The following is a 22,185-nucleotide window of genomic DNA, read 5'->3' as shown; positions in this document are numbered from 1 at the left end:
GGAGGATTAAGTGTACTGTCTTTGCCACTCGATGGTTGCATCCCAAAAGGCACCATTTTCTCTGTACAGTGCACTTCTTTTGGCCAGGGCTCATAGAGTGCCATTCGGGACACAGCCGATGTCTGACATTTCTCTGTTTGACAAACCGGGATCATTTAGAATTCCAAGTATTTTTGTGTCAACCTTTCAGACAAGAGAATAGAGTTGTGCTAGACTTCTACTAGTGCAAGGTCAAATAGTTCTGAACTGTTGAACGCAGTTCTGTTTCTTTTAGTTACAACAAAAATTGATTTGTTTCTGTCCAAGGATACAACCCTGGTGGCGTCTGGACTGATGATATTGAAACCCCCTCTGTTAACTTTTTACATGTATCTCATTGGAGCTTGAAATTGATTTTAAGTTGGAAACCCGAGCAGTCCTTTGAGAGGAGAGATGAGTTAGTGTTTTTGCTGATAGAAGCTACATTCTGATAATGTTAGATTGATAAATGCTCAGCACGTCTTGCTGAGAGAACTACAGCCATATTCTCTTTTCCCTGTTTCTCCTCGGTTGACGATGTTCTGATTAGACAGATGCCCTGCTTTCCAAACAAAGCACAGTGGTGGGGAATATGTGTAGATCTTCCAGTGTGCTATCTGGCTTTATTTGTTCCAAAATACTTGATTTATTTATACTTCTTTCCATTTGATTCATATTTTTGGGACGCTAATTGGGATTAGTACATACTGTAGCTCAATTTATCTATTCAGATGGTGACCCATACGGTCCCAGAAGAGTCACCATCAGCAGATTCTGACTTCTCCCTCTCTCTTCAGCTGGCCATGACTCACCCCAGCCACCACCTGAACTTTGGCATGAACCCGGACCACGCCCGTAACTCCCTGTCCAACTGCGGCATCCGCCAGCCCAAGTATGGGGACAGAAAGGTCCACCACATGTACATGAGGAAGAAGGGTGGGTACCTTCAGTAGAATACACGTGTGTGTGTGTGTGTGTGTGTGTGTGTGTGTGCGCACACACACGTCATCTATATTGATTGATGGATGTTTCTGTAGTCTATGCTGACTAACCAACCTCTGTCTGATTGGTCAGGAATCAACACCTTGATCAACATCATGTCTCGTCTTGGACAAGATGACCCCTCCCCCTCCAGGTAGGTCCTACTTCCATGAGGTCTAAGCAATGTCACCAACCACTGATGCAGGGGTTATTTTTTATTCCAATCCATTATATAATGTACACTACCCATCAAAAGTTTTAGAACACCTACTCATTCAAGAGTTTTTCTTTATTTTTACTGTTTTCTACATTGTAGAATAATAGTGAAGACATCAACACTATGAAATAACACATGGAATCATGTAGTGACCAAGAAAGTGTTAAAACAAATCAAAATATATTTTATACTTGAGATTCTTCAAATAGCCACCCTTTGCCTTGATGACAGCTTTGCACACTCTTGGCATTCTCTCAACCAGCTTCACCTGGAATGCTTTTCCAACAGTCTTGAAGGAGTTCCCACATATGCTGAGCACTTGTTGGCTGCTTATGGCGGTTGGAATCAAAAATCTCCAATTTGGAATCCAAACCAAAGGACAAATTTCCACCTGTCTAATGTTCTTTGGTGTCCTTTAGTAGTGGTTTCTTTGCAGCAATTCGACCATGAAGGCCTGACTCACGCAGTGTCCTCTGAACAGTTGATGTTGAGATGTGTGTTACTTGAACTCTGTGAAGCATTTATTTGGGCTACAATTTCTGAGGCTGGTAACTCTAATGAACCTATCCTCTGCAGCAGAGGTAACTCTGGGTCTTCCATTCCTGTGGCGGTCCACATGAGAGCCAGTTTCATCAGAGCGCTTGGTTTCTTTCAAAGTACTTGACATTTTCCATATTGACTGACCTTCATGTCTTAAAGTAATGATATACTGTCATTTCTCTTTGCTTATTTGAGCTGTTCTTGCCGTAATATGGACTTGGTCTTTTACCAAATAGGGCTATCTTCTGTATACCCCCCTACCTTGTCACAACACAACTGATTGGCTCAAACGCATTAAGAAGGAAGGAAATTCCACAAATGACCTTTTAACAAGGCATACTTGTTAATTGAAATGCATTCCAGGTGACTACCTCATGGAGCTGGTTGAGCGAATGCCAAGAGTGTGTAAAGCTGTCATCAAGGCAAAGGGTTTCTATTTGAAGAATCTCAACTATAAAATATATTTTGATTTGTTAAACACTTTTTTGATTACTACAGGGGTTCATCCTTTAGAAAGTTGCAACGTACTGCGGCACAGCAGTAGAATTCTGACACATTATTTAAGTGTCAACAACTGGTCCCATTTATGCTAGTTTGACCACCAGATGGCATCTTTGAGAAGCATTTGATAGCCTTCAATAGTGGCTGTACTAGAGAATTTAAAACCTTTTTTGTAAGAACATAGTAAATTGGACATATTTTAAGAAATGTAGCTTAATTCATTTGATTAATATTATGGTGTTTCTATTCCAAGAAAAATTAAAAACCCTCTGGGTTTCCGTTAGGATGGAGTGGAAAATATGGCGCTGTACAAAGTAACGGTCGGGAGTAGGCTACAGTACTGGGCTATTTAGCTAAAGAATCCCTGTGTCGTGCGGGAGACCGGGGTTCAATTCCCCGACAGGGAGGAAGGAGTAGGCTGTCCTTGTAAATAAGAATTTGTTCTTAACTGACTTGCCAAGTTAAATAAAGGTTACACTAAGATCATAACATTTCTACACCCTAATTGTATAACTGGAGTCTAACCAATACCCAAACGGAGATTAAGTGAAAATAAACATCTCATTAATTTATCAAGACCAGTCCCCATGCTTGTCTAAGAGCAGAGAGAAACGGTGCTGAAATAGTTGTAGGCTTTTTGCTTCAAATCCTATTGCTTCTAACTTCAATATGTTCTTTAAATAATTAAGACCTACACCACTTTTAACAGCACATTACTCAACACTAGTGAGACTCGGTAGGCCTACACTTTATCGAAAAATATGACGTGACTCTCCGCCAATAATTACATATAGAGGATTGGAGGATTCTAAATCGTATCGAACCTGCATCTGTAGCAACGCATTTTGCACTGCGGGAGCCCCCATCCAAAACATTTTTTTATTAAAGACTATCAGAAAGAATGTTGGTACTTATTTATTTTGATCCAAAGCCATGAATGAGTGAGTCACTCAGCTTTATGTAGGTGCCGGGCTATATGACTGTGCCATCAACTTGATAATATATAACGATATTTTGGAGGTTATTTCGTTTTCAAAAAATGAAAGTGAGCGATTGTAATCTGAATAAAGGCCAAAGTAATATTTGTAAAGGCCAAAACATGTATTTCTGTTTTTAGAGGGAGAGAAACACTGGGCCAATTGTGTGCCGCCCATAAATGCCAAAATATATCCCTGCTCATAGCCATAATGGCCCTGTACAATGTGACCGTGTGTGTTTTGAAAGAGTATTTTCCAGTATCAAATCAAATCAAATTTATTTATATAGCCCTTTGTATATCAGCTGAAATCTCAAAGTGCTGTACAGAAACCCAGCCTAAAACCCCAAACAGCAAGCAATGCATGTGAAAGAAGCACGGTGGCTAGGAAAAACTCCCTAGGAAAAACTCCCTAGAAAGGCCAAAAACCTAGGAATAAACCTAGAGAGGAACCAGGCTATGAGGGGTGGCCAGTCCTCTTCTGGCTGTGCCGGGTGGATATTATAACAGAACATGGTCAAGATGTTAAATTGTTCATAAATGACCAGCGTGGTCAAATAATAATAATAATCATTGTAGTTGTCGAGGGTGCAACAAGCACGTCCGGTGAACAGGTCAGGGTTCCGTAGCCGCAGGCAGAACAGTTGAAACTGGAGCAGCAGCATGGCCAGGTGGACTGGGGACAGCAAGGAGTCATCATGCCAGGTAGTCCCGAGGCATGGTCCTAGGGCTCAGGTCCTCCGAGAGAGAGAAAGAAAGAAAGAGAGAAAGAGAGAATTAGAGAGAGCATATTTAAATTCACACAGGACACCGGATAAGACAAGAGAAAACTCCAGATGTAACAGACTGACCCTAGCCCCCCGGCACATAAACTACTGCAGCATAAATACTGGAGGCTGAGACAGGAGGGATCAGAAGACACTGTGGCCCCATCCGATGATACCCCCGGACAGGGCCAAACAGGCAGGATATAACCCCACCCACTTTGCCAAAGCACAGCCCCCACACCACTAGAGGGATGTCTACAACCACCAACTTACCGTCCGAAGACAAGGCCGAGTATAGCCCACAAAAATCTCCGCCATGGCACAACCCAAGGAGGGGGCGCCAACCCAGACAGGAAGACCACGTCAGTGACTCAACCCACTCAAGTCACGCACCCCTCCCATGGACGGCATGGAAGAACACCAGTAAGTCAGTGACTCAGCCCCTGTAATAGGGTTAGAGGCAGAGAATCCCAGTGGAAAGAGGGGAACCGGCAAGGCAGAGACAGCAAGGGCGGTTCGTTGCTCCAGCCTTTCCGTTCACCTTCACACTCCTGGGCCAGACTACACTTAATCATAGGACCTACTGAAGAGATAAGTCTTCAGTAAAGACTTAAAGGTTGAGACTGAGTCTGCGTCTCTCACATGGGTAGGCAGACCATTCCATAAAAATGGAGCTCTATAGGAGAATGCCCTACCTCCAGCCGTTTGCTTAGAAATTCTAGGGACAATTAGGAGGCCTGCGTCTTGTGACCGTAGCGTACGTGTAGGTATGTACGGCAGGACCAAATCGGAAAGATGGGTAGGAGCAAGCCCATGTAATGCTTTGTAGGTTAGCAGTAAAACCTTGAAATCAGCCCTTGCCTTAACAGGAAGCCAGTGTAGGGAGGCTAGCACTGGAGTAATATGATCAAATTTTTTGGTTCTAGTCAGGATTCTAGCAGCCGTATGTAGCACTAACTGAAGTTTGTTTAGTGCTTTATCCGGGTAGCCGGAAAGTAGAGCATTGCAGTAGTCCAGCCTAGAAGTAACAAAAGCATGGATTAATTTTTCTGCGTCATTTTTGGACAGAAAGTTTCTGATTTTTGCAATGTTACGTAGATGGAAAAAAGCTGTCCTTGAAACAGTCTTGATATGCTCTTCAAAAGAGAGATCAGGGTCCAGAGTAACACCGAGGTCCTTCACAGTTTTATTTGAGACGACTGTACAACCATCCAGATTAATTGTCAGATTGAACAGAAGATCTCTTTGTTTCTTGGGACCTAGAACAAGCATCTCTGTTTTGTCCGAGTTTAAAAGTAGAAAGTTTGCAGCCATCCACTTCCTTATGTCTGAAACACAGGCTTCTAGCGAGGGCAATTTTGGAGCTTCACCATGTTTCATTGAAATGTACAGCTGTGTGTCGTCCGCATAGCAGTGAAATTTAACATTGTTTTCGAATGACAGTAAGCAACAATGCTTTTGTTTGTGTATTTGTTTTACATGTGGCTAATAAAGCATGTAAAGCATTTTGAAGATATAAGCCACCTGTATTTGTTTATTAGGCTATTGCGGAACAGCATAACAGTCCGGACGGCCCTTGCTTTGCCTGGTGAGCAGTTGGTCAAGTTCTGTTGTCAGAAGAGGAATGGAAATGTCAAGGTGAACCAACAACCTGATGAACCCGCCACATACTGTATGTTGACTCTGCCTGTCGGAGGTGGAGTTCCAGAGCTCACAGGTGTGCCTGGCATGGATTGTGACTCCATCTCGTTTGTTGCCCTCTTCAATGCGTCATTCTCAACCTGTTTCTCTGCCAATGCCGCCTGGCTCTGGAGCAATGCACCAGCTGTCGCCCGTATCTCTGCCCTCCGATAATGTTTCTCTTTTTGCTGGTCTGCCTTCAATGTCTCAATCTCGGTGTTCAAAGTTTTAATCTGATCCATGTGCACCTTCATCAGATGAGCAGAATGGTACTGCCCTGAGCCCCCATCGATTACAGTGGCCTATGATAGGAACAGTAGATGAATTAAAAGTGACTCCAACACACACATACTGCGTACACATATTAAGAATCTAGCAAAACTAACCACTTTCTTTGCATCCATGCGGTTTTTCGGTACGGCCCGCTTTTTGTCCACTGATCTCCACGGATAGTTGTCGGCATGTTTGTATGCTCTATTTTTATTTAACCTTTATTTAATTATCGATTTTATTACAGAGTATGCCTACATATTGATAGGCTATATAAAAAGGTTTTGAAAGAAAATGCACTGAAACCAAAATACCTTTAGTTTTGGTGATCCTCTAGGGCTCATTTTCAAGTCCTCTCGTGGTTACGGTCCTAACCCTGGAACGGGTAGCACCATAGAAAGAAGTTGGCTTGATGAAAACGATGTCCATTTTGTCTCTTCTCTTTGGTCGCAATGTCATTTTTTGCAGGTAGGGGATGTTCACACCTACCTACAGTCACTTTATAGTGTATGTTGTCCTGCTAATCGGGCTACAAGTGTTTGAAAACCTGTTTTCAAAATGCCACCAGCTGTCCATCACTACTGTAATTAAAAACACAGCATCTTGTTTATATCTTGTTTACATTCTTTATTGTATCCACAATGTCACAAATAATTTGTATCTACCTTTCCAATTACTTTTAGTGTTTGGGATTTACAAATGTGTGCTTTTCATGTCATTTTTCGTTAAATCCATTTAGGATTTAAGTAAGTTTTGACTGACGCCTTTAGTGAGATGTCTAATGCTTTAATATTTAACCATATCTGCCCTCCGAATTCATATCTAAGGGGAATTTCTCACGGCATTATTAGTTACATTGTTTTAGTTTGAACGTGCAGACTGGCACTAAGAACAGTGGGAATGTTTCCCTAGTCAGCGACATTATTAGTGCAATGCCCCTTAAAGTGTTGCTCCCTGCTACCCAGTGGGGCGTGGTGGGGGTCCACCCCTCCTCCCTACCCCATAGGCTAGGTCCGTCTTCTGTGCACGGCTCTGCGGCCCATCCCGTGCCCCCTGCCCTCGTGCCTTGAACCTTGCACGCCCAACAGTGTTTCAGTGGATACTGCTGGAGAACTGCAAGGCAATCCCAATGTGCGCCACTCGGAGCCATGAACAATATATATTGCCCTGCTAATAACAGGGTTAATAATATATCTATGAGAATATCCAAGGGGATTTTTTTTATATAACTCTAACTTAATAATCACTTGGTTTAAAAAACAACAATATTTGGAAGTTTTCGTTTTCAAATAACGTAAAATGAGCAAGAAAACGGCCATTCTTGAACATGGGGCGAGACATTGTTACTAATTTGTAAATAAAGCCAATTTGTTATTTAAAATGATTTATTTCTGTTTTTAGAGGGAGAGAAACCAAAAACCTACATGGGTCTCCCAGTCAAGGACCGCACGGGTATTGAACCAGCATCGGTAGCAACACAGCTTGCACTGCTGTGTAGTGTCTTAGACCGTTGCGCCACACAGGCGCTGTACAACATGACTGGTCGGGAGATTACTACAGTAAGAGCAAAATAATCCTAACAAAATAAAATAAAAACCTTAGTGTAACGAGTTTTATTAAGTAATACTAAAGTCGTGGACAATTATCAGTTTCTATTTAGGTTTGTTTCCCATTCATTGTCAGAGACACAGTAGAACCCGAAAGCATAATCAGTGTTCTAACTCCCCCTTGCGCTGGTCTGGAGCAATGAAGTAGTGACACAGGGTACCGTACTAAACCACAAATTACCTCTTAAATCCCGCAGCATAATCTCAAAACTTTTAGTGGAGCAACCACTGTACATGATTCCATATGTATTATTTCATAGTTTTGATGTCTTCAATATTATTCTACAATGTAGAAAATAGTAAAACTAATGAAAAACCCTTGAATGAATAGGTGTTCTAATACTTTTGACTGGTAGTGTATACCTAGCGAATGCAATGTCCCTAAGCCAAGCGGTTGCTGTTTTGCTATGACCTAGTGCGGTTTGGACCTGCACTTAGTTCCATGAGTGACCTTAAGCATCGTCACCAACCTCTGATGCAGGGGCCATTTTTATTCCAAAACACCTTTGCATTGTGTGCTATATATTTGTGAAAGTTTGAGGCTGAATGAATCCACTTTAAAATAATTAATAAACTTGATTCAAACATGTACAGGCCATATTTCAGGTCGCTATTGGATTTTCACCCCTGATATTTGTCAGATTGTGTTGATTTGGTCTGTCTCAAGAGACCTGTGGTTCCTGTGTAAATGTCTGATATACGATAGACTGAGACCTAATAAACACCTCTCTCTCCTCTCCGCCTTCATGTCTCTTTCTTAATTTCTCTCTCTTTTCAGGATCAATCACAACGAGCGGCTGGAGTTTCTCGGCGATGCCGTCGTGGAGTTTCTCACCAGGTGAGATTGACGTCCGTCAGCTCCCTCGCTCTTTTTCTCTTTCTTTGACGGACAACACCGCTAATCGAACATGGCGACAACTCCCCCTCTTCTCCCCCCTCTCCTCCTCTTTATTCTAGTCTGTGATTTCCCCCTAATTGGGTATTCGGTTGTAATTTCACCGTAGCTCTTTTCATTGGGCCTGCTGAAATTCTCCATGACAACTAGCAGTTAGCTATGAGAATGTTGTGTGTGTGTGTGTGTGTTATTGACTGAGTCCCTCCCAGGTGAGAGGAGACCGCTGTGGTCCAGACACCACTCAGCTTGCACTGCCACACCACTAATGACATGGTGCTATTATTACTACACTGACTTAGTCGCTACAACTCTACCTAGATACCTCGGCTGTGTCCGAAATGGAACCGTAATCCCCATATAGTGAGCCCTGGACAAAATTAGTGCATTATATAGGAAATGTGCAATTTTTGTGAAATTTTTTTTACTCCTCCCCTTTTTTTACATTTTTAACTGTTTGTTGTTCGAGACACGAGCAGGTTATGTATTTCACCCGTGCCATACAGTTGAAGTTGGAAGTTTACATACACCTTAGCCAAATACATTTAAACTCCAGTTTTTCACAATTCCTGACATTTAATCCGATAAAAAATTCCCTGTCTAGGTCAGTTAGGATCACCACTTTATTTTAAGAATGTGAAATGTCAGAATAATAGTAGACAGTGATTTATTTCAGCTTTTATTTCTTTCATCACATTCCCAGTGGGTCAGAAGTTTACATACACTCAATTAGTATTTGGACGCATTGCCTTTAAATTGTTTAACTTGGGTCAAACGATTCGGGTAGCCTTCCACAAGCTTCCCACAATAAGTTGGGTGAATTTTGGACCATTCCTCCTGACAGAGCGGGTGTAACTGAGTCAGGTTTGTAGGCATCCTTGCTCGCACACGCTTTTTCAGTTCTGCCCACAACTTTTCTATAGGATTGAGGTCAGGGCTTTGTGATGGCCACTCCAATACCTTGACTTTGTTGTCCTTAATCTATTTTGCCACAACTTTTGAAGTATGCTTGAGGTCATTGTCCATTTGGAAGACTCATTTGCGACCAAGCTTTATCTTCCTGACTGATGTCTTGAGATGTTGCTTCAATATATCCATATAATTTTCCTCCCTCATGACGCCATCTATTTTGTGAAGTGCACCAGTCCCTCCTGCAGCAAAGCACCCCCACAACATGATGCTGCCCAACCCCGTGCTTCGCGGTTGGTATGGTGTTCTTCGGCTTGCAAGCCTCCCCCTTTTTCCTCCAAACATAACGATGGTCATTATGACCAAACAGTTCTATTTTTGTTTCATCAGACCAGAGGACATTTCTCCAAAAAGTACTATCTTTGTCCCCATGTGCAGTTACAAACCGCACTATTGTTTGTACAGATGAACGTGGTACCATCAGGCATTTGGAAATTGCTCCCAAGGATGAACCAGACTTGTGGAGGTCTACAGTTGTTTTTCTGAGGTCTTGGCTGATGTCTTTTGATTTTCCCATAATGTCAAGCAAATACGCACTGAGTTTGAAGGTAGGTCTTGAAATACATCCACAGGTACACCTCCAATTGACTCAAATTATGTCAATTAGCCTATCAGAAGCTTCTAAAGCCATACCATAATTTTCTGGAATTTTCCAAGCTGTTTAAAGGCACAGTCAGCCTAGTGTATGTTAACTTCTGACCCACTGGAATTGTGATACATTTTACATTTACATTTTAGTCATTTAGCAGACGCTCTTATCCAGAGCGACTTACAGTAGTGAATGCATACATTTCATACATTTTATCTCATTTTAATATATATTTTTTTGTACTGGCCCCCCTTGGGAATCGAACCCACAACCCTGGCGTTGCACACACCATGCTGGCGTTGCAAACACCATGCTCTACCAACTGAGCCACAGGGAAGCTTGTGGCTACAGTGAAATAATCTGTCTGTAAACAATTGTTGGAAAAATTACTTGTCATGCACAAATTAGATGTCCTAACCGACTTGCCAAAACTATAATTTGATAACAAGAATTTTGTGGAGTGATTGAAAAACTAGTTTTAATGACTCTGACGTAAGTGTACGTAAACTTCCGACTTCAACTGTATATAGCCTTGAATATAACTAGTCAAGTGTTTGACTGTAATAGGAGATGACATTAGGAGTGGGTGGATAGGAGTTTGTTTTGGCTATTTTACGCAGCGGATGGTGTGCATTCCAAATGGCACCCTATTCCCTTTTTAGTGCAGTTCTTTTGACCTGGGCCCTTCCCTCCCCCATACCGCTTCTCCCTCTCCCCCTCTCTCTCCCCCTCACACACACGCTACCAGTCAAAAGTTTGGACACACCTACTCATTCAAAGGTTTTTCTTAATTTTTCCTTTTTTATACATCATGTAGTAACCAAAAAGTGTTAAAGAAATCACAATATATTTTAGATTCTTCAAAGTAGCCTCCCTTTGCCTTGATGACAGCTTTGCACATTCTTGGCATTCTCTTTGCAAATTAATTACTTAAAAATCATACAATGTGATTTTTCTGGATGTTTGTTTTAGATTCCGTCTCTCACAGTTGAAGTGTACCTATGATAAAAATTACAGACCTCTACATGCTTTGTAAGTAGGAAAACCTGCAAAATCGGCAGTGTATCAAATACTTGTTCTCCCCACTCTATATATCTCCCTCCCAGCACTGCTGTCTGCTGGATTGAACATTTTTAGAACTTGACTACCAGGAGCCGGGGATATATATAATATTGAAGTGTTAAAGAGCAAGCTGGCTGATTTGAGATGAGAGATCTTGAGATCTTTCATGGCCATTTAATGCTACATCTATTCACCACAGGCGTACCAACCTACGGTCCCTTTAAAAATGTCAAGGCTCAACACTTCTTACCAAGGTCTTTTTTTGGTTCGATCCCTCCTCTCTCCTCCTTCACCTCTCTCCATCCTTGTCCTCTTCTTATTGTTGGGATTTATCACAAACAACCACATACTGTGAGCTCTCACACCTGTGCTGCCCAGTCGACAATGCATTCTAGAAAAACTGTTGCGTTTAAATATACTGAAGCATGAAATAAAACAAAATCTCTCAACATGCTGATAACTTTCATTGTTAACCTAGATGCTGATTTTTATTTATTTATTTTCTCATGGCTAGAAAACAAAATATTGAAAAAGTATAATAACATTTTATTTGTCACATGCTTCGTAAACTACTGGTTTAGACTAACAGTGAAATGCTTCCTTACGGGTCCTTTTCCAACAACGCTATGTTTTCTCTAAGCTTTGTTTTACAATTCAAGGTCAATACACTGCATTGCAAACAGTCAGCAATAATCTGATGAATTCAGGGCCTGTGGAATTATAACTAAGCTAAATATTAGCCTTCTACAACTATAAGACCCACTAATAATTGTATTATTTTATGTAAATTGTTTAACCAGCTTTTTTGTTGTTGCAATAATCACTGATCAGGATTTCAAGTCTGTCTATGAAAATGCCCTTTTTGTTGCAAATGTAACAAGAACCATTCACAATGCACTTCCACTAATAATGACCAACTTCTCATAGCAGACTTTATAGAAAATGAACTCTGGTCTCAAACAATATCTCGAGCACAAGCCCAAGTGCTAGTGAGTAGCCAGCTAAACATTCTATTTCAAGTCTAGCCAACTTGGATCTATTTGCTTGCTAACAATGTAGAACAGTTGAACTGTAATGAATATACTCTCCTTTCCATCTTCAACTATTTTTAACAGCCTGCTCAGTTCAGATATTGAAATGAATTGGCCTACCTGATAAGAAAATACTTATTTCTCAGAATGAGAACAAGTTGCTAATTCCTTATATAAATGTGTCTTTTTTTTTGCTCATTGTACATTTATGAAACACAAACTAGACAGCACATAAGTCTGTGACTAAAATGTGTGGCACTGCGTGTGACAAACTGAGCATGAATTTTCCACAATTATGTTTATTAGTACTCTCATTTTAGTATGTTCTTCTCTGTTCTAAAAAAAATGATTACCTTGATTCTGCGATACATGCATTTGAAACATGGCGTTAATTCGATATATCGCCCAGCCCTAACTGTGACCCATGTTCAGCCATCTTGGATAATAACAAGTCTTTGGTTGCCTGCACACAGCTGGGGATCTGTGTCCCATCGGTGGCCATGTCGGATCTAATGGGTCTCTGGTTGGTTGCCTGCACACAGCTGGGGATCTGTGAGATTGTGACCCATCGTCAGCCATCTTGGATCTAACGGCTCTGTTTATGTTTCCTGTCTCCACAGTGTTCATCTGTACTACCTGTTCCCCAGTCTGGAGGAAGGAGGGCTCGCCACCTACAGAACAGCCATTGTACAGAACCAGCACCTGGCCATGCTAGCAAAGGTTAGACTTATACCCTTTTTAGGGACAGTTTCCAGGAAAACGATTTAACACTAGTCCTGGACTAAGAAGTGTGTTCAATGGAGATTCTCCATTGAACCTACGTTTAAATCCAGGACTAGGCTTAGTCTGTGTCTGGGAAACCGGCCCATAGTGCAATACTTTTGAACAGGGCCAATGGGGATCTGGTCATGTAGTTCACAATGTAGGGCAAAATTCCCCAACTGGCAGCCCACGGTTAATTTTATTTCTCTAAGTTTTCATTTTTTATTTTATTTTTGGACAGAAGACTATAAAAACACATTTGCAAATCAGCTCCAAGTGATTTTAAATTAGGAAATTTGTTCCAAAGTATTCTCACGCATAATAGAGAGAGATATGTGATCGTCTACAAATATCAGCAATGTTTGAAATGATTGTTTTAGACATATCTGTTGGAGCTTGTTGCTGTACATTTTTTTTGCTACAACTTCCGTTAATTGTCCATGTTTGAGTGCATGAAAAATCAGATCTACGAATAATATTGAGTAGTTATTTATGATGCAAGATGATTTGTAGATTTGACTTTAAAGCCGGCTGCAATGTCGACCCCTGAACATCCCCTCAAGAAGAAATCGGCCCAGGCTGAATCTAGTTGATGATCCCTGATGTAGTAAAATAAAGGTTCAATAAAAACAAAAGATTTGTATGGGATAGGGTGCCATTTGAAACACAGCCTAAGATGGTTCTACTCTAAAGGTCACAGAGTGTGGATACGAGCACCAATAAGAGAGTGTTCACCACAAAGATGGATAGAAACCAGTTTTTATTGTTTCTGCCTCTCCTTTATAACTTTCTTGTAAGAGTACACAGGGGAGAGAAGTAATTCTGTCTCCATTTTCCCCCCCACCACCCCCCTCTCACTTCTCTCTTCTGACTGTAATTACAGTTAAAAGGTTGTTGTTCTTCAGGTGTAGTATTAGTGTTGCAGATTCCCTAGGGACCGTTCCCAACTTCCCCCATTCCGAGATGCCACTCTCCTGAAGCAGCAGCATATTACCAAGCTCTCACACACACACAAAACACACACACTTCTTGGCCCCTCTCCTGTGGCAACAGCGTATTGCCAAAAACATGCCAAACATCCCAGCCTGCCATACTACTGGCACTGTTGTTGGAGAAAGAACACTAATCATCCCATGATGTGGAGAAAAGCAATTAAATCTTTAATCTTTCATGTTGCTCCCCCCTGAATACCAAGATGCAGCTGCCTGCATTCGTGTTAGCGCTTTCGCTGGGTGCAAGTGGCACCCAATACCCCTATATAGTGCACTACTTTTGACCAGAGCACTATGGGTCCTGGTAAAAAGTAGTGCATTACTTAGGGCAATAGGGTGCTATTTGGGATTCAACCTCACTTTGGCTCGTTTCAATTTGCCATTTACAGGAAAGTGAGTGTGATACAATATGCAACGGTTGCCAAGTTGTTTCCCAGTTCTTCTTAAGCCAGCGAAACATCTACTCCTTCTCTGCACAAGAACACTTGTAATTATCTCTTGAAAAATGTTTTCAGAAAGCAACAGGCGTAAGCCGACACTTCACTTGTAAAACTTGAAAGTCGAACAGCAAGTTCCCTGTAAGTTAGTGAGGCCTAGTATTTATATTACATTTTTTCCCTTCCAAATGTAATGATCACATTTATCTTTCTAATGAATCGTCTGAAGTTGTTGATGCATAGTCATGTATTTTAATTTGGTAAAGTAGCTACATTGCTATTACTGCAAACAATACTTGATATCAACTGGAAAATAAGACTGCAGAAATTGTTAATATAGAAACAAATGCAAAGTCGAAGATTGATAATATTTGAGATGAAAACAAACAAATATGACTCCCAAATGGCACTCTATTACCTATTTAATGCACTCATTTTGATCAAGGCCCATAAGCTCTGGTTTAAAAGTAGTGCACCGTATTGGGAATAGGGTGCCATTTCGGACCTACACATTGCGTTTGAGATGTGCCAGACTGCCAGCCAGTGACAGGCTGGTCTCTACCATGGCCCTCACGACGCGTTCCCTGTCCCTCCAGTAGAATGAAGGTCAGCCCTATGATTTATTAGTTTTAAGTCATGATTATCTGTCCTGTGACTGTCCCCTCTTCCAAATGCTCCTGTCTGTTCTGCATCCCAAGTGGCACCCTATTCCCTATATAGTGCACTACTTTTGACCAGGGCCCACACAGTGAGAGCTTACAGATCAGGGCACAGCTGGCCACTCTGTCTCTCTCTCCTACAGACGACAGACCTTTTACTGTAGTTGAGTGCCATACAGAACAGTATAGAGTCACTCGGACTGGCGGACTCTGAACCTTTTCAACCCCAAAAAATCACCGCCTGGCCGGTCGATGTATCAGGTAAACATCGAAGTGACCAGTGTGTAGTTGTCAAAGTCAAAATACCATCAGGAGAAACCGTTATCATATAACAGCGATAGTGTTATATTAAGATAGCCCGCTAGCCTGAAGCTAGTACTTTTCAGACCACGCTAGTAGAAAATGTGCGAAACTGGCCCAGCAGGCCAGTGAACTGTTGCTTTTCCTAGTATTGCATGGCACAGATTGTGACTGTATGTGTTGCACTGACCATCCTAACGATCCTCGGCTTCTATAAAATAGCCTCCAACACTCTACTCAACAAACTGGATGCAGTCTATCACAGTGCCATCCGTTTTGTCACCAAAGCCCCATACACTACCCACCATTGCGACCTGTATGCTCTGGTTGGTTGGCCCTCGCTTCATACTCGTCGCCAAACCCACTGGCTACAGGTTATGTACAAGTCTCTGCTAGGTAAAGCCCTGCCTTATCTCAGCTCACTGGTCACCATAGCAGCACCCACTTGTAGCACGCGCTCCAGCAGGTATATCTCACTGGTCACCCCAAAAGCCAATTCCTCCTTTGGTCGTCTTTCCTTCCAGTTCTTTGCTGCCAATGACTGGAACGAACTGCAAAAATCTCTGAAGCTGGAGACTCATATCTCCCTCACTAGCTTTAAGCACCAGCTGTCAGAGCAGCTCACAGATCACTGCACCTGTACATGCTCCTTTGCACCCCAGTATCTCTACTTGCACATTCATCTTCTGCACATCTACCATTCCAGTGTTTAATTGCTATATTGTAATTACTTCGACACCATGGCCTATTTATTGCCTTAACTTACCTCATTTGCACTCACTGTATATAGACTTTTTGTTTTCTTTTGTTCTACTGTATTATTGACTATATGTTTTGTTTATTCCATGTGTAACTCTGTGTTGTCGAATTGCTATGCTTTATCTTGGCCAGGTCGCATTTGCAAATGAGGACTTGTTCTCAATTAGCCTACCTGGTTAAATAAAGGTAAAATTAAAAAATGTTTCATGCTTTGCCAGAAACTGGAGTTGGATCGCTTCATGCTGTATGCCCACGGCCCAGACCTCTGTAGGGAGTCAGACCTGAGACATGCCATGGCCAACTGTTTTGAAGCACTCATAGGTGAGTGTACCGATGTGTGTGACTGTCTATCTCTGTCTCGCTCTGTATGTTTTTGTTAGCTATGTACCGTAGCTACACTGAACAAAAATATTAACTTGCAACAATTTCAAAGATTTTACTGAGTATTTATATAAGGAAATCAGTCAAGTGAAATCATTTCATTAGGCCCTAATCTATGGACTTCACATGACTGGGAATACAGATATGCCACTGTTGGTCACATATATCTTTAAAAAAAGGTAGAGGCATGGATCAGAAAACCAGTCAGTATCTGGTGTGATCATCATGTGACTCATCTCCTTCGCATAGAGTTGATCAGGCTGTTGATTGTGGCATGTGGAATGTTGCCCCACTCCTCTTCAATGGCTGTGTGAAGTAGAGGTCGTCCGATTTAATCGGAATGGCCGATTTAATTAGGTCCGATTTAAAGTTTTCATAACAATCGGTAATCGGCATTTTTGGACACCGATCATGGCCGATTACATTGCACTCCACGAGGAGACTGCATGGCAGGCTGACTACCTGTTATGCGAGTGCAGCAAGGAGCCAAGGTAAGTTGCTAGCTAGCATTAAACATATCTTATAAAAAACAATCAATCTTAACATAATCACTAGTTAACTACACATGGTTGACGATATTACTAGTTTATCTAGCTTGTCCTGCGTTGCATATAATCGATGCGGTGCCTGTTAATTTATCATTGAATCGTAATCTACTTTGCCAAACAGGTGATTTTACAAGCGCATTCGCGAAAAAAGCACTGTTGTTGCACCAATGTGTACCTAACCATAAACATCAACGCCTTTCTTAAAATCAATACACAAGTATATATTTTTAAACCTGCATATTTAGTTAATATTGCCTGCTAACATGAATTTCTTTTAACGAGGGAAATTGTGTCACTTCTCTTGCTTTCATTGCACGCAGAGTCGGGTATATGCAACAGTTTGGGCCGCCTGGCTCGTTGCGAACTAATTTGCCAGAATTTTACGTAATTATGACATAACATTGAAGGTTGTGCAATGTAACAGGAATATTTAGACTTAAGGATGCCACCTGTTAGATAAAATACGTAACGGTTCCGTATTTCACTGAAAGAATAAACATTTTATTTTCGAAATGATAGTTTCCGGATTTGACCATATTAATGATCTAAGGCTCGTATTTCTGTGTGTTATTATGTTATAATTAAGTCTATGATTTGATATTTGATAGAGCAGTCGCGGTGGTAGGCAGCAGCAGGCTCGTAAGCATTCATTCAAACAGCACCTTCGTGCGTTTGCCAGCAGCTCTTCACAATGCTTCAAGCATTGCGCTGTTTATGACTTCAAACCTATCAACTCCCAAGATTAGGCTGGTGTAACCGATGTGAAATGGCTAGCTAGTTAGCGGGGTGCGAGCTAATAGCGTTTCAAACGTCACTCGCTCTGAGACTTGGAGTAGTTGTTCCCTTTGCTCTGCAAAGGCCGCAGCTTTTGTGGAGCGATGGGTAATGATGCTTCGAGGGTGGCTGTTGTCGATGTGTTCCTGGTTCGAGCCCAGGTAGGGGTGAGGAGAGGGACAGAAGCTATACTGTTACACTGGCAATACTAAAGTGCCTATAAGAACATCCAATAGTCAAAGGTATATGAAATACAAATGGTATAGAGAGAAATAGTCCTGTAATTCCTACAATAACCTCAACCTAAAACTTCTTACCTGGGAATATTGAAGACTCATGTTAAAAGAAACCACCAGCTTTCATATGTTCTCATGTTCTGAGCAAGGAACTTAAAAGTTAGCTTTTTTACATGGCACATATTACACTTTTACTTTCTTCTCCAACACTTTGTTTTTGCATTATTTAAACCAAATTGAACATGTTTCATTATTTATCTGAGGCTAAATTGATTTGATTGATATATTAAGTTAAAATGAAAGTGTTCATTCAGTATTGTTGTAATTGTCATTATTACAAATAAAAGAATCGGCTTTTTTTGGTCCTCCAATAATCGGTATCGGCGTTGAAAAATCATAATCAGTCAACCTCTAGTGTGAAGTTGCTGGATATTGGCTGGAACTGGAACACGCTGTCGTACACGTCGATCAAGAGCATCCCGAACATGGGTGACATGTCTGGTGAGTATGCAGGCCATGGAAGAACTGGGACATTTTCAGCTTCCAGGAATTATGTACAGATCCTTGCGACATGGGGCCGTGCATTATCATGCTGAAACATGAGGTGATGGCGGTGGATGAATGTCACGACAATGAGCCTCAGTATTTCGTCACAGTATTTCTGTGCGTTTCAAATTGCCATCGATAAAATGCAATTCTGTTCATTGTCCGTAGCTTATGCCTGCCCCATACCATAACCCCACTGCCACCATGGGGACTCTGTTCACAACATTGACATCAGCAAACCGCTCGTCCAAACGACGCCATACACGCTGTCTGCCATCTGCCCGGTACCGTTGAAACCGGGATTCATCTGTGAAGAGCAAACTTCTTCAGCGTGCCAGTGGCCATCGAAGGTGAACATTTGCCCACTGAAGTCTGTTACAATGTCAAACTGCAGTCAGGTCAAGACCCTGGTGAGGACTATGAGTACACAGATGAGCTTCCCTGAGACAATTTCTTACGGTTTGTGTAGAAATTCTTTGGTTGTGCAAACCCTGTTTCATCAGCTGTCCGGGTTGCTGTTCTCTGTCGGTCCCGTAGGTGAAAAAGCCGGATGTGAAGGTCCTGGGCTGGCATGGTTACATGTGGTCTGCGGTTGTGATGCTGGTTGGATGTATTGCCAAATCCTCTAGAGAAATTAACATTAAATGATCTGGCAACAGCTCTGGTTGACATTCCTGTAGTCAGCATGCCAATATAAACACAACATGTAAAGTGTTGGTTTCATGAGCTGAAATAAAAGATCCCAGAAATGTTCCGTACGCACACAAAGCGTATTTCTCGCAAATTTATGCACAAATGTGTTCACATCCCTGTTAGTGAACATCTCTCCTTTGCCAAAATAATTGATCCACCTGTCACTTGTGGCATATCAAGAAGCTGATTAAACAGCATGATCATTACACAGGTGCACCTTGTGCTGGGAACAATAAAAGGCCACTCTAAAATGTGCAGTTTTGTCACACAACACAGATATCTCAAGTTTTGTGGGCGCGTGCAATTGGCATGCCTACTGCAGGAATGTGCAACAGAGCTGTTGCCAGAGAATTGAATCCTAATTTCTCTACCATATGCGGCCTCCAACATCATTTTAGAGAATTTGGCAGTACACCCAACCGGCCTCACAACCGCAGACCACGTGTAACCACGCCAGCTCTGGACCTCCACATCCAGCTTCTTCACCTGTGGGATCATCTGAGGACGGGGGGGTGCTGAGGAATATTTCTGTCTAATAAAGCCCTTTTATGAGGAAAACTAATTCCGGTTGGCTGGGCCTGGCTCCTCCCTCTTTCTTACTCTTTTAGTGTCTCTTTTACTGTCTGCAATCTCACTGTATTAACTAGTGAATAAACATGCGTGATGCCACAGACAGACCTGACAGAGGACCCAGTGAGAAAGGGCCTGGCTGTCAGAGAGGCTGAGGAGCCTCCAGTGATGGTTTTGGATCACTAACTCAAAATAGACCCCTCATGTCAAGACGTACGCTGGCGAGTGAGCAAGCGCACACGAGCACTTGCGTTGAAATTGCTTGTCATGATGTGCCTATTCTTTTGTGACACTTCTGTCATCTCAACTTCTGTTTTAGCTCCAAGGGTTCCTGAATACCCCTTTTACCCCCCTGTCTTGTCTAACGCTCTCTCTCTCTCTCTTTTTCTTTCTCTGAGACAAACCCAGAGTGGAGTAGATGTCATTTCATCCTGTTATCTGTTTCACAGGAAACATGTATATAACACACTGCAGCTCCCACTGTAACATACTCTCACACTTTTTCACTCAAGCACACACACACACACGCACAAGCAAACATCCCAGAGAACGAGTTTTTCTTCTTTAGATGCGTCATTTTGGAACGTATCATTTTTAGACATCACTGATCCTTTCCCGTGCCCTTTATTATTATTCACAGAGAATTCAGATATTTTTTCGCAAATCTTTAATTTGTCCTTTTATAAGAAGAAATATGTAATCTGACATGCGTCTATGTCTATCTTTGAAGAGCGTAGCGAGGAGCGGATGGCTTTAAGGGGTTGTTGGATGTGTTTAGTGACCCTTGTTTTATTTGTTTATGTGCCGCCGTGACCCTTGAACCCTGGCTATGCAGCAAGTAGTCGGAAGCAGCAGATAACCTCCTACTTTGCATGGGCAGACTGACTCTCCTGTCTCGCTGTGGCACACACAGACACAGTGTCTATTTCTGCTAACCTTGAGGCAGGGCCACTTTGTGCCAGGGAGGGAGAGGAATTTAAGAATGGCGGGAGGGAAGGAGATGGTGAGGGGTGGAAAGGTGGAATCTGCAATGCAAATAGACGCCCGCAACCCTGCATTATTCAAAATGTTAAATGGATAATATAGTTTTTTTTTATCTCTCGTCCTTAACTTCCATTCTCATTTGAGCTCTTGTGGCCCTGTTCGCCTTTACATTCTCATTCTCACTTTACCTCTTGTCATGGAAACAAAATACTTTTTCCCTCAGCCTAGTCGGTGGAGCTGCAGCACATCTTCCCCCCTCCCTTTCCCCACCCCTTTCCGACCTATAGAAACGTTTCCAAAGAGGAAAGAATTGAAAAGAAGAAAGGAGCTCTGTTCTGTTTTATGGCCCTAATTTCCTTGTACAGTTGATCTGTGGATTATAGTGTGTCAGCAGCTGCCAGGAAACGCTGCAATGCAGATGATGGATCATTGTGAGGCCCTCTCTTCTCTCTAGTCTCTAAGCTCTTCCTATTAAAAGAGAGGAGGGAAAAGGATTATCTTTCAGTGGTCTGAATATCAGATTTACACAATGTAGAGACTGTGCATTCACTGAGTGAGAACAGCTCCATTGTTAATTGCTGCGGATGGTGGCAGTGGAGGGATAGTTCTATGTGCTGCTCTTCTTTCTCAATCTTTCTCTCGCCCTCTCTCCCCCTCAACCCCTTTTAGTTTGGAATAGTTAAGATGTTTGATGTCGAAATGTAATCAGCAGGCTCTGTGCAGCGACGGCGGTGGCAGAGTTTCATTTATATTTTAGTTTGGTTTATTTTGTCATTAATGTGCCTCTGCTTTTTGTGCCCGTTGGGTGGCCAGGCTGGAGCAAAATGGAACGGAGAGGAGGAAAAACTGCTTTATTTGTATTTGATGGATTAGAGCCAATGCTTATTTGAATAATTCATTTTAAGTTATTAATGTGACTGTCAGACACTGATATTTGGAGCCCTGGACCCTGTTTATTGGTAATTGAAAGTGCCTCTGGGTATTACATTTTTTCCCCTAAAGATAACTGTAGCATACATCAGTAAAGGAGGTGATCCTGTGTGGCTCAGTCGGTAGAGCATAGTAATTGCAACGCCAATGATTGTGGGTTTGATTCCTGCTGGGGTCACCTTACATAAAATGTATGCACACATAAGTTGCTTTGTGTAATGTGGCGGATGAATCAGAATTAGTTGGGTAACATAGATAATTAAGATGTTTTATTTGCATAATATGCTTATGTGAGATATTTGTCATGTGAATGTATCTGTTAAACCATGTGAAGGGATGGCGTGATTAATGGGGAACCAATTATTTGTCTCCACAATGTCTGTGCGCAAGTCACTCCCCTCAGTGAGCTTGTCCAGGAGTGGAGTCAAGAGGGGGTTTACTTGAGATGGGAGTATCTAGAGTTGTCAATTGATTTATGCCATTGGATGAGCTAATGGTTCTGTTCTATACCGTA

General features: G+C 41.9%; 1 protein-coding gene across 3 annotated transcripts in view; it reads left to right on the top strand.

Annotated features, from left to right (window-relative positions):
* The window catches only part of drosha (drosha ribonuclease III), a 156,638-nt gene that overhangs the window by 34,370 nt on the left and 100,083 nt on the right, over positions 1 to 22,185 (top strand). For all 3 annotated transcript variants that reach the window (XM_029699834.1, XM_029699814.1, XM_029699824.1), the window contains exons 18-22: positions 816 to 954; positions 1,093 to 1,153; positions 8,336 to 8,395; positions 12,721 to 12,820; positions 16,228 to 16,330. In XM_029699834.1, coding sequence (XP_029555694.1) covers positions 816 to 954; positions 1,093 to 1,153; positions 8,336 to 8,395; positions 12,721 to 12,820; positions 16,228 to 16,330 — 463 coding nt within the window. The remainder of the gene's footprint in view (positions 1 to 815; positions 955 to 1,092; positions 1,154 to 8,335; positions 8,396 to 12,720; positions 12,821 to 16,227; positions 16,331 to 22,185) is intronic.

Source organism: Salmo trutta, chromosome 2 (assembly GCF_901001165.1).
Source record: "Salmo trutta chromosome 2, fSalTru1.1, whole genome shotgun sequence".
Taxonomy (NCBI): domain Eukaryota; kingdom Metazoa; phylum Chordata; class Actinopteri; order Salmoniformes; family Salmonidae; genus Salmo; species Salmo trutta.
This window is presented reverse-complemented; position numbering and strand designations above follow the sequence as displayed.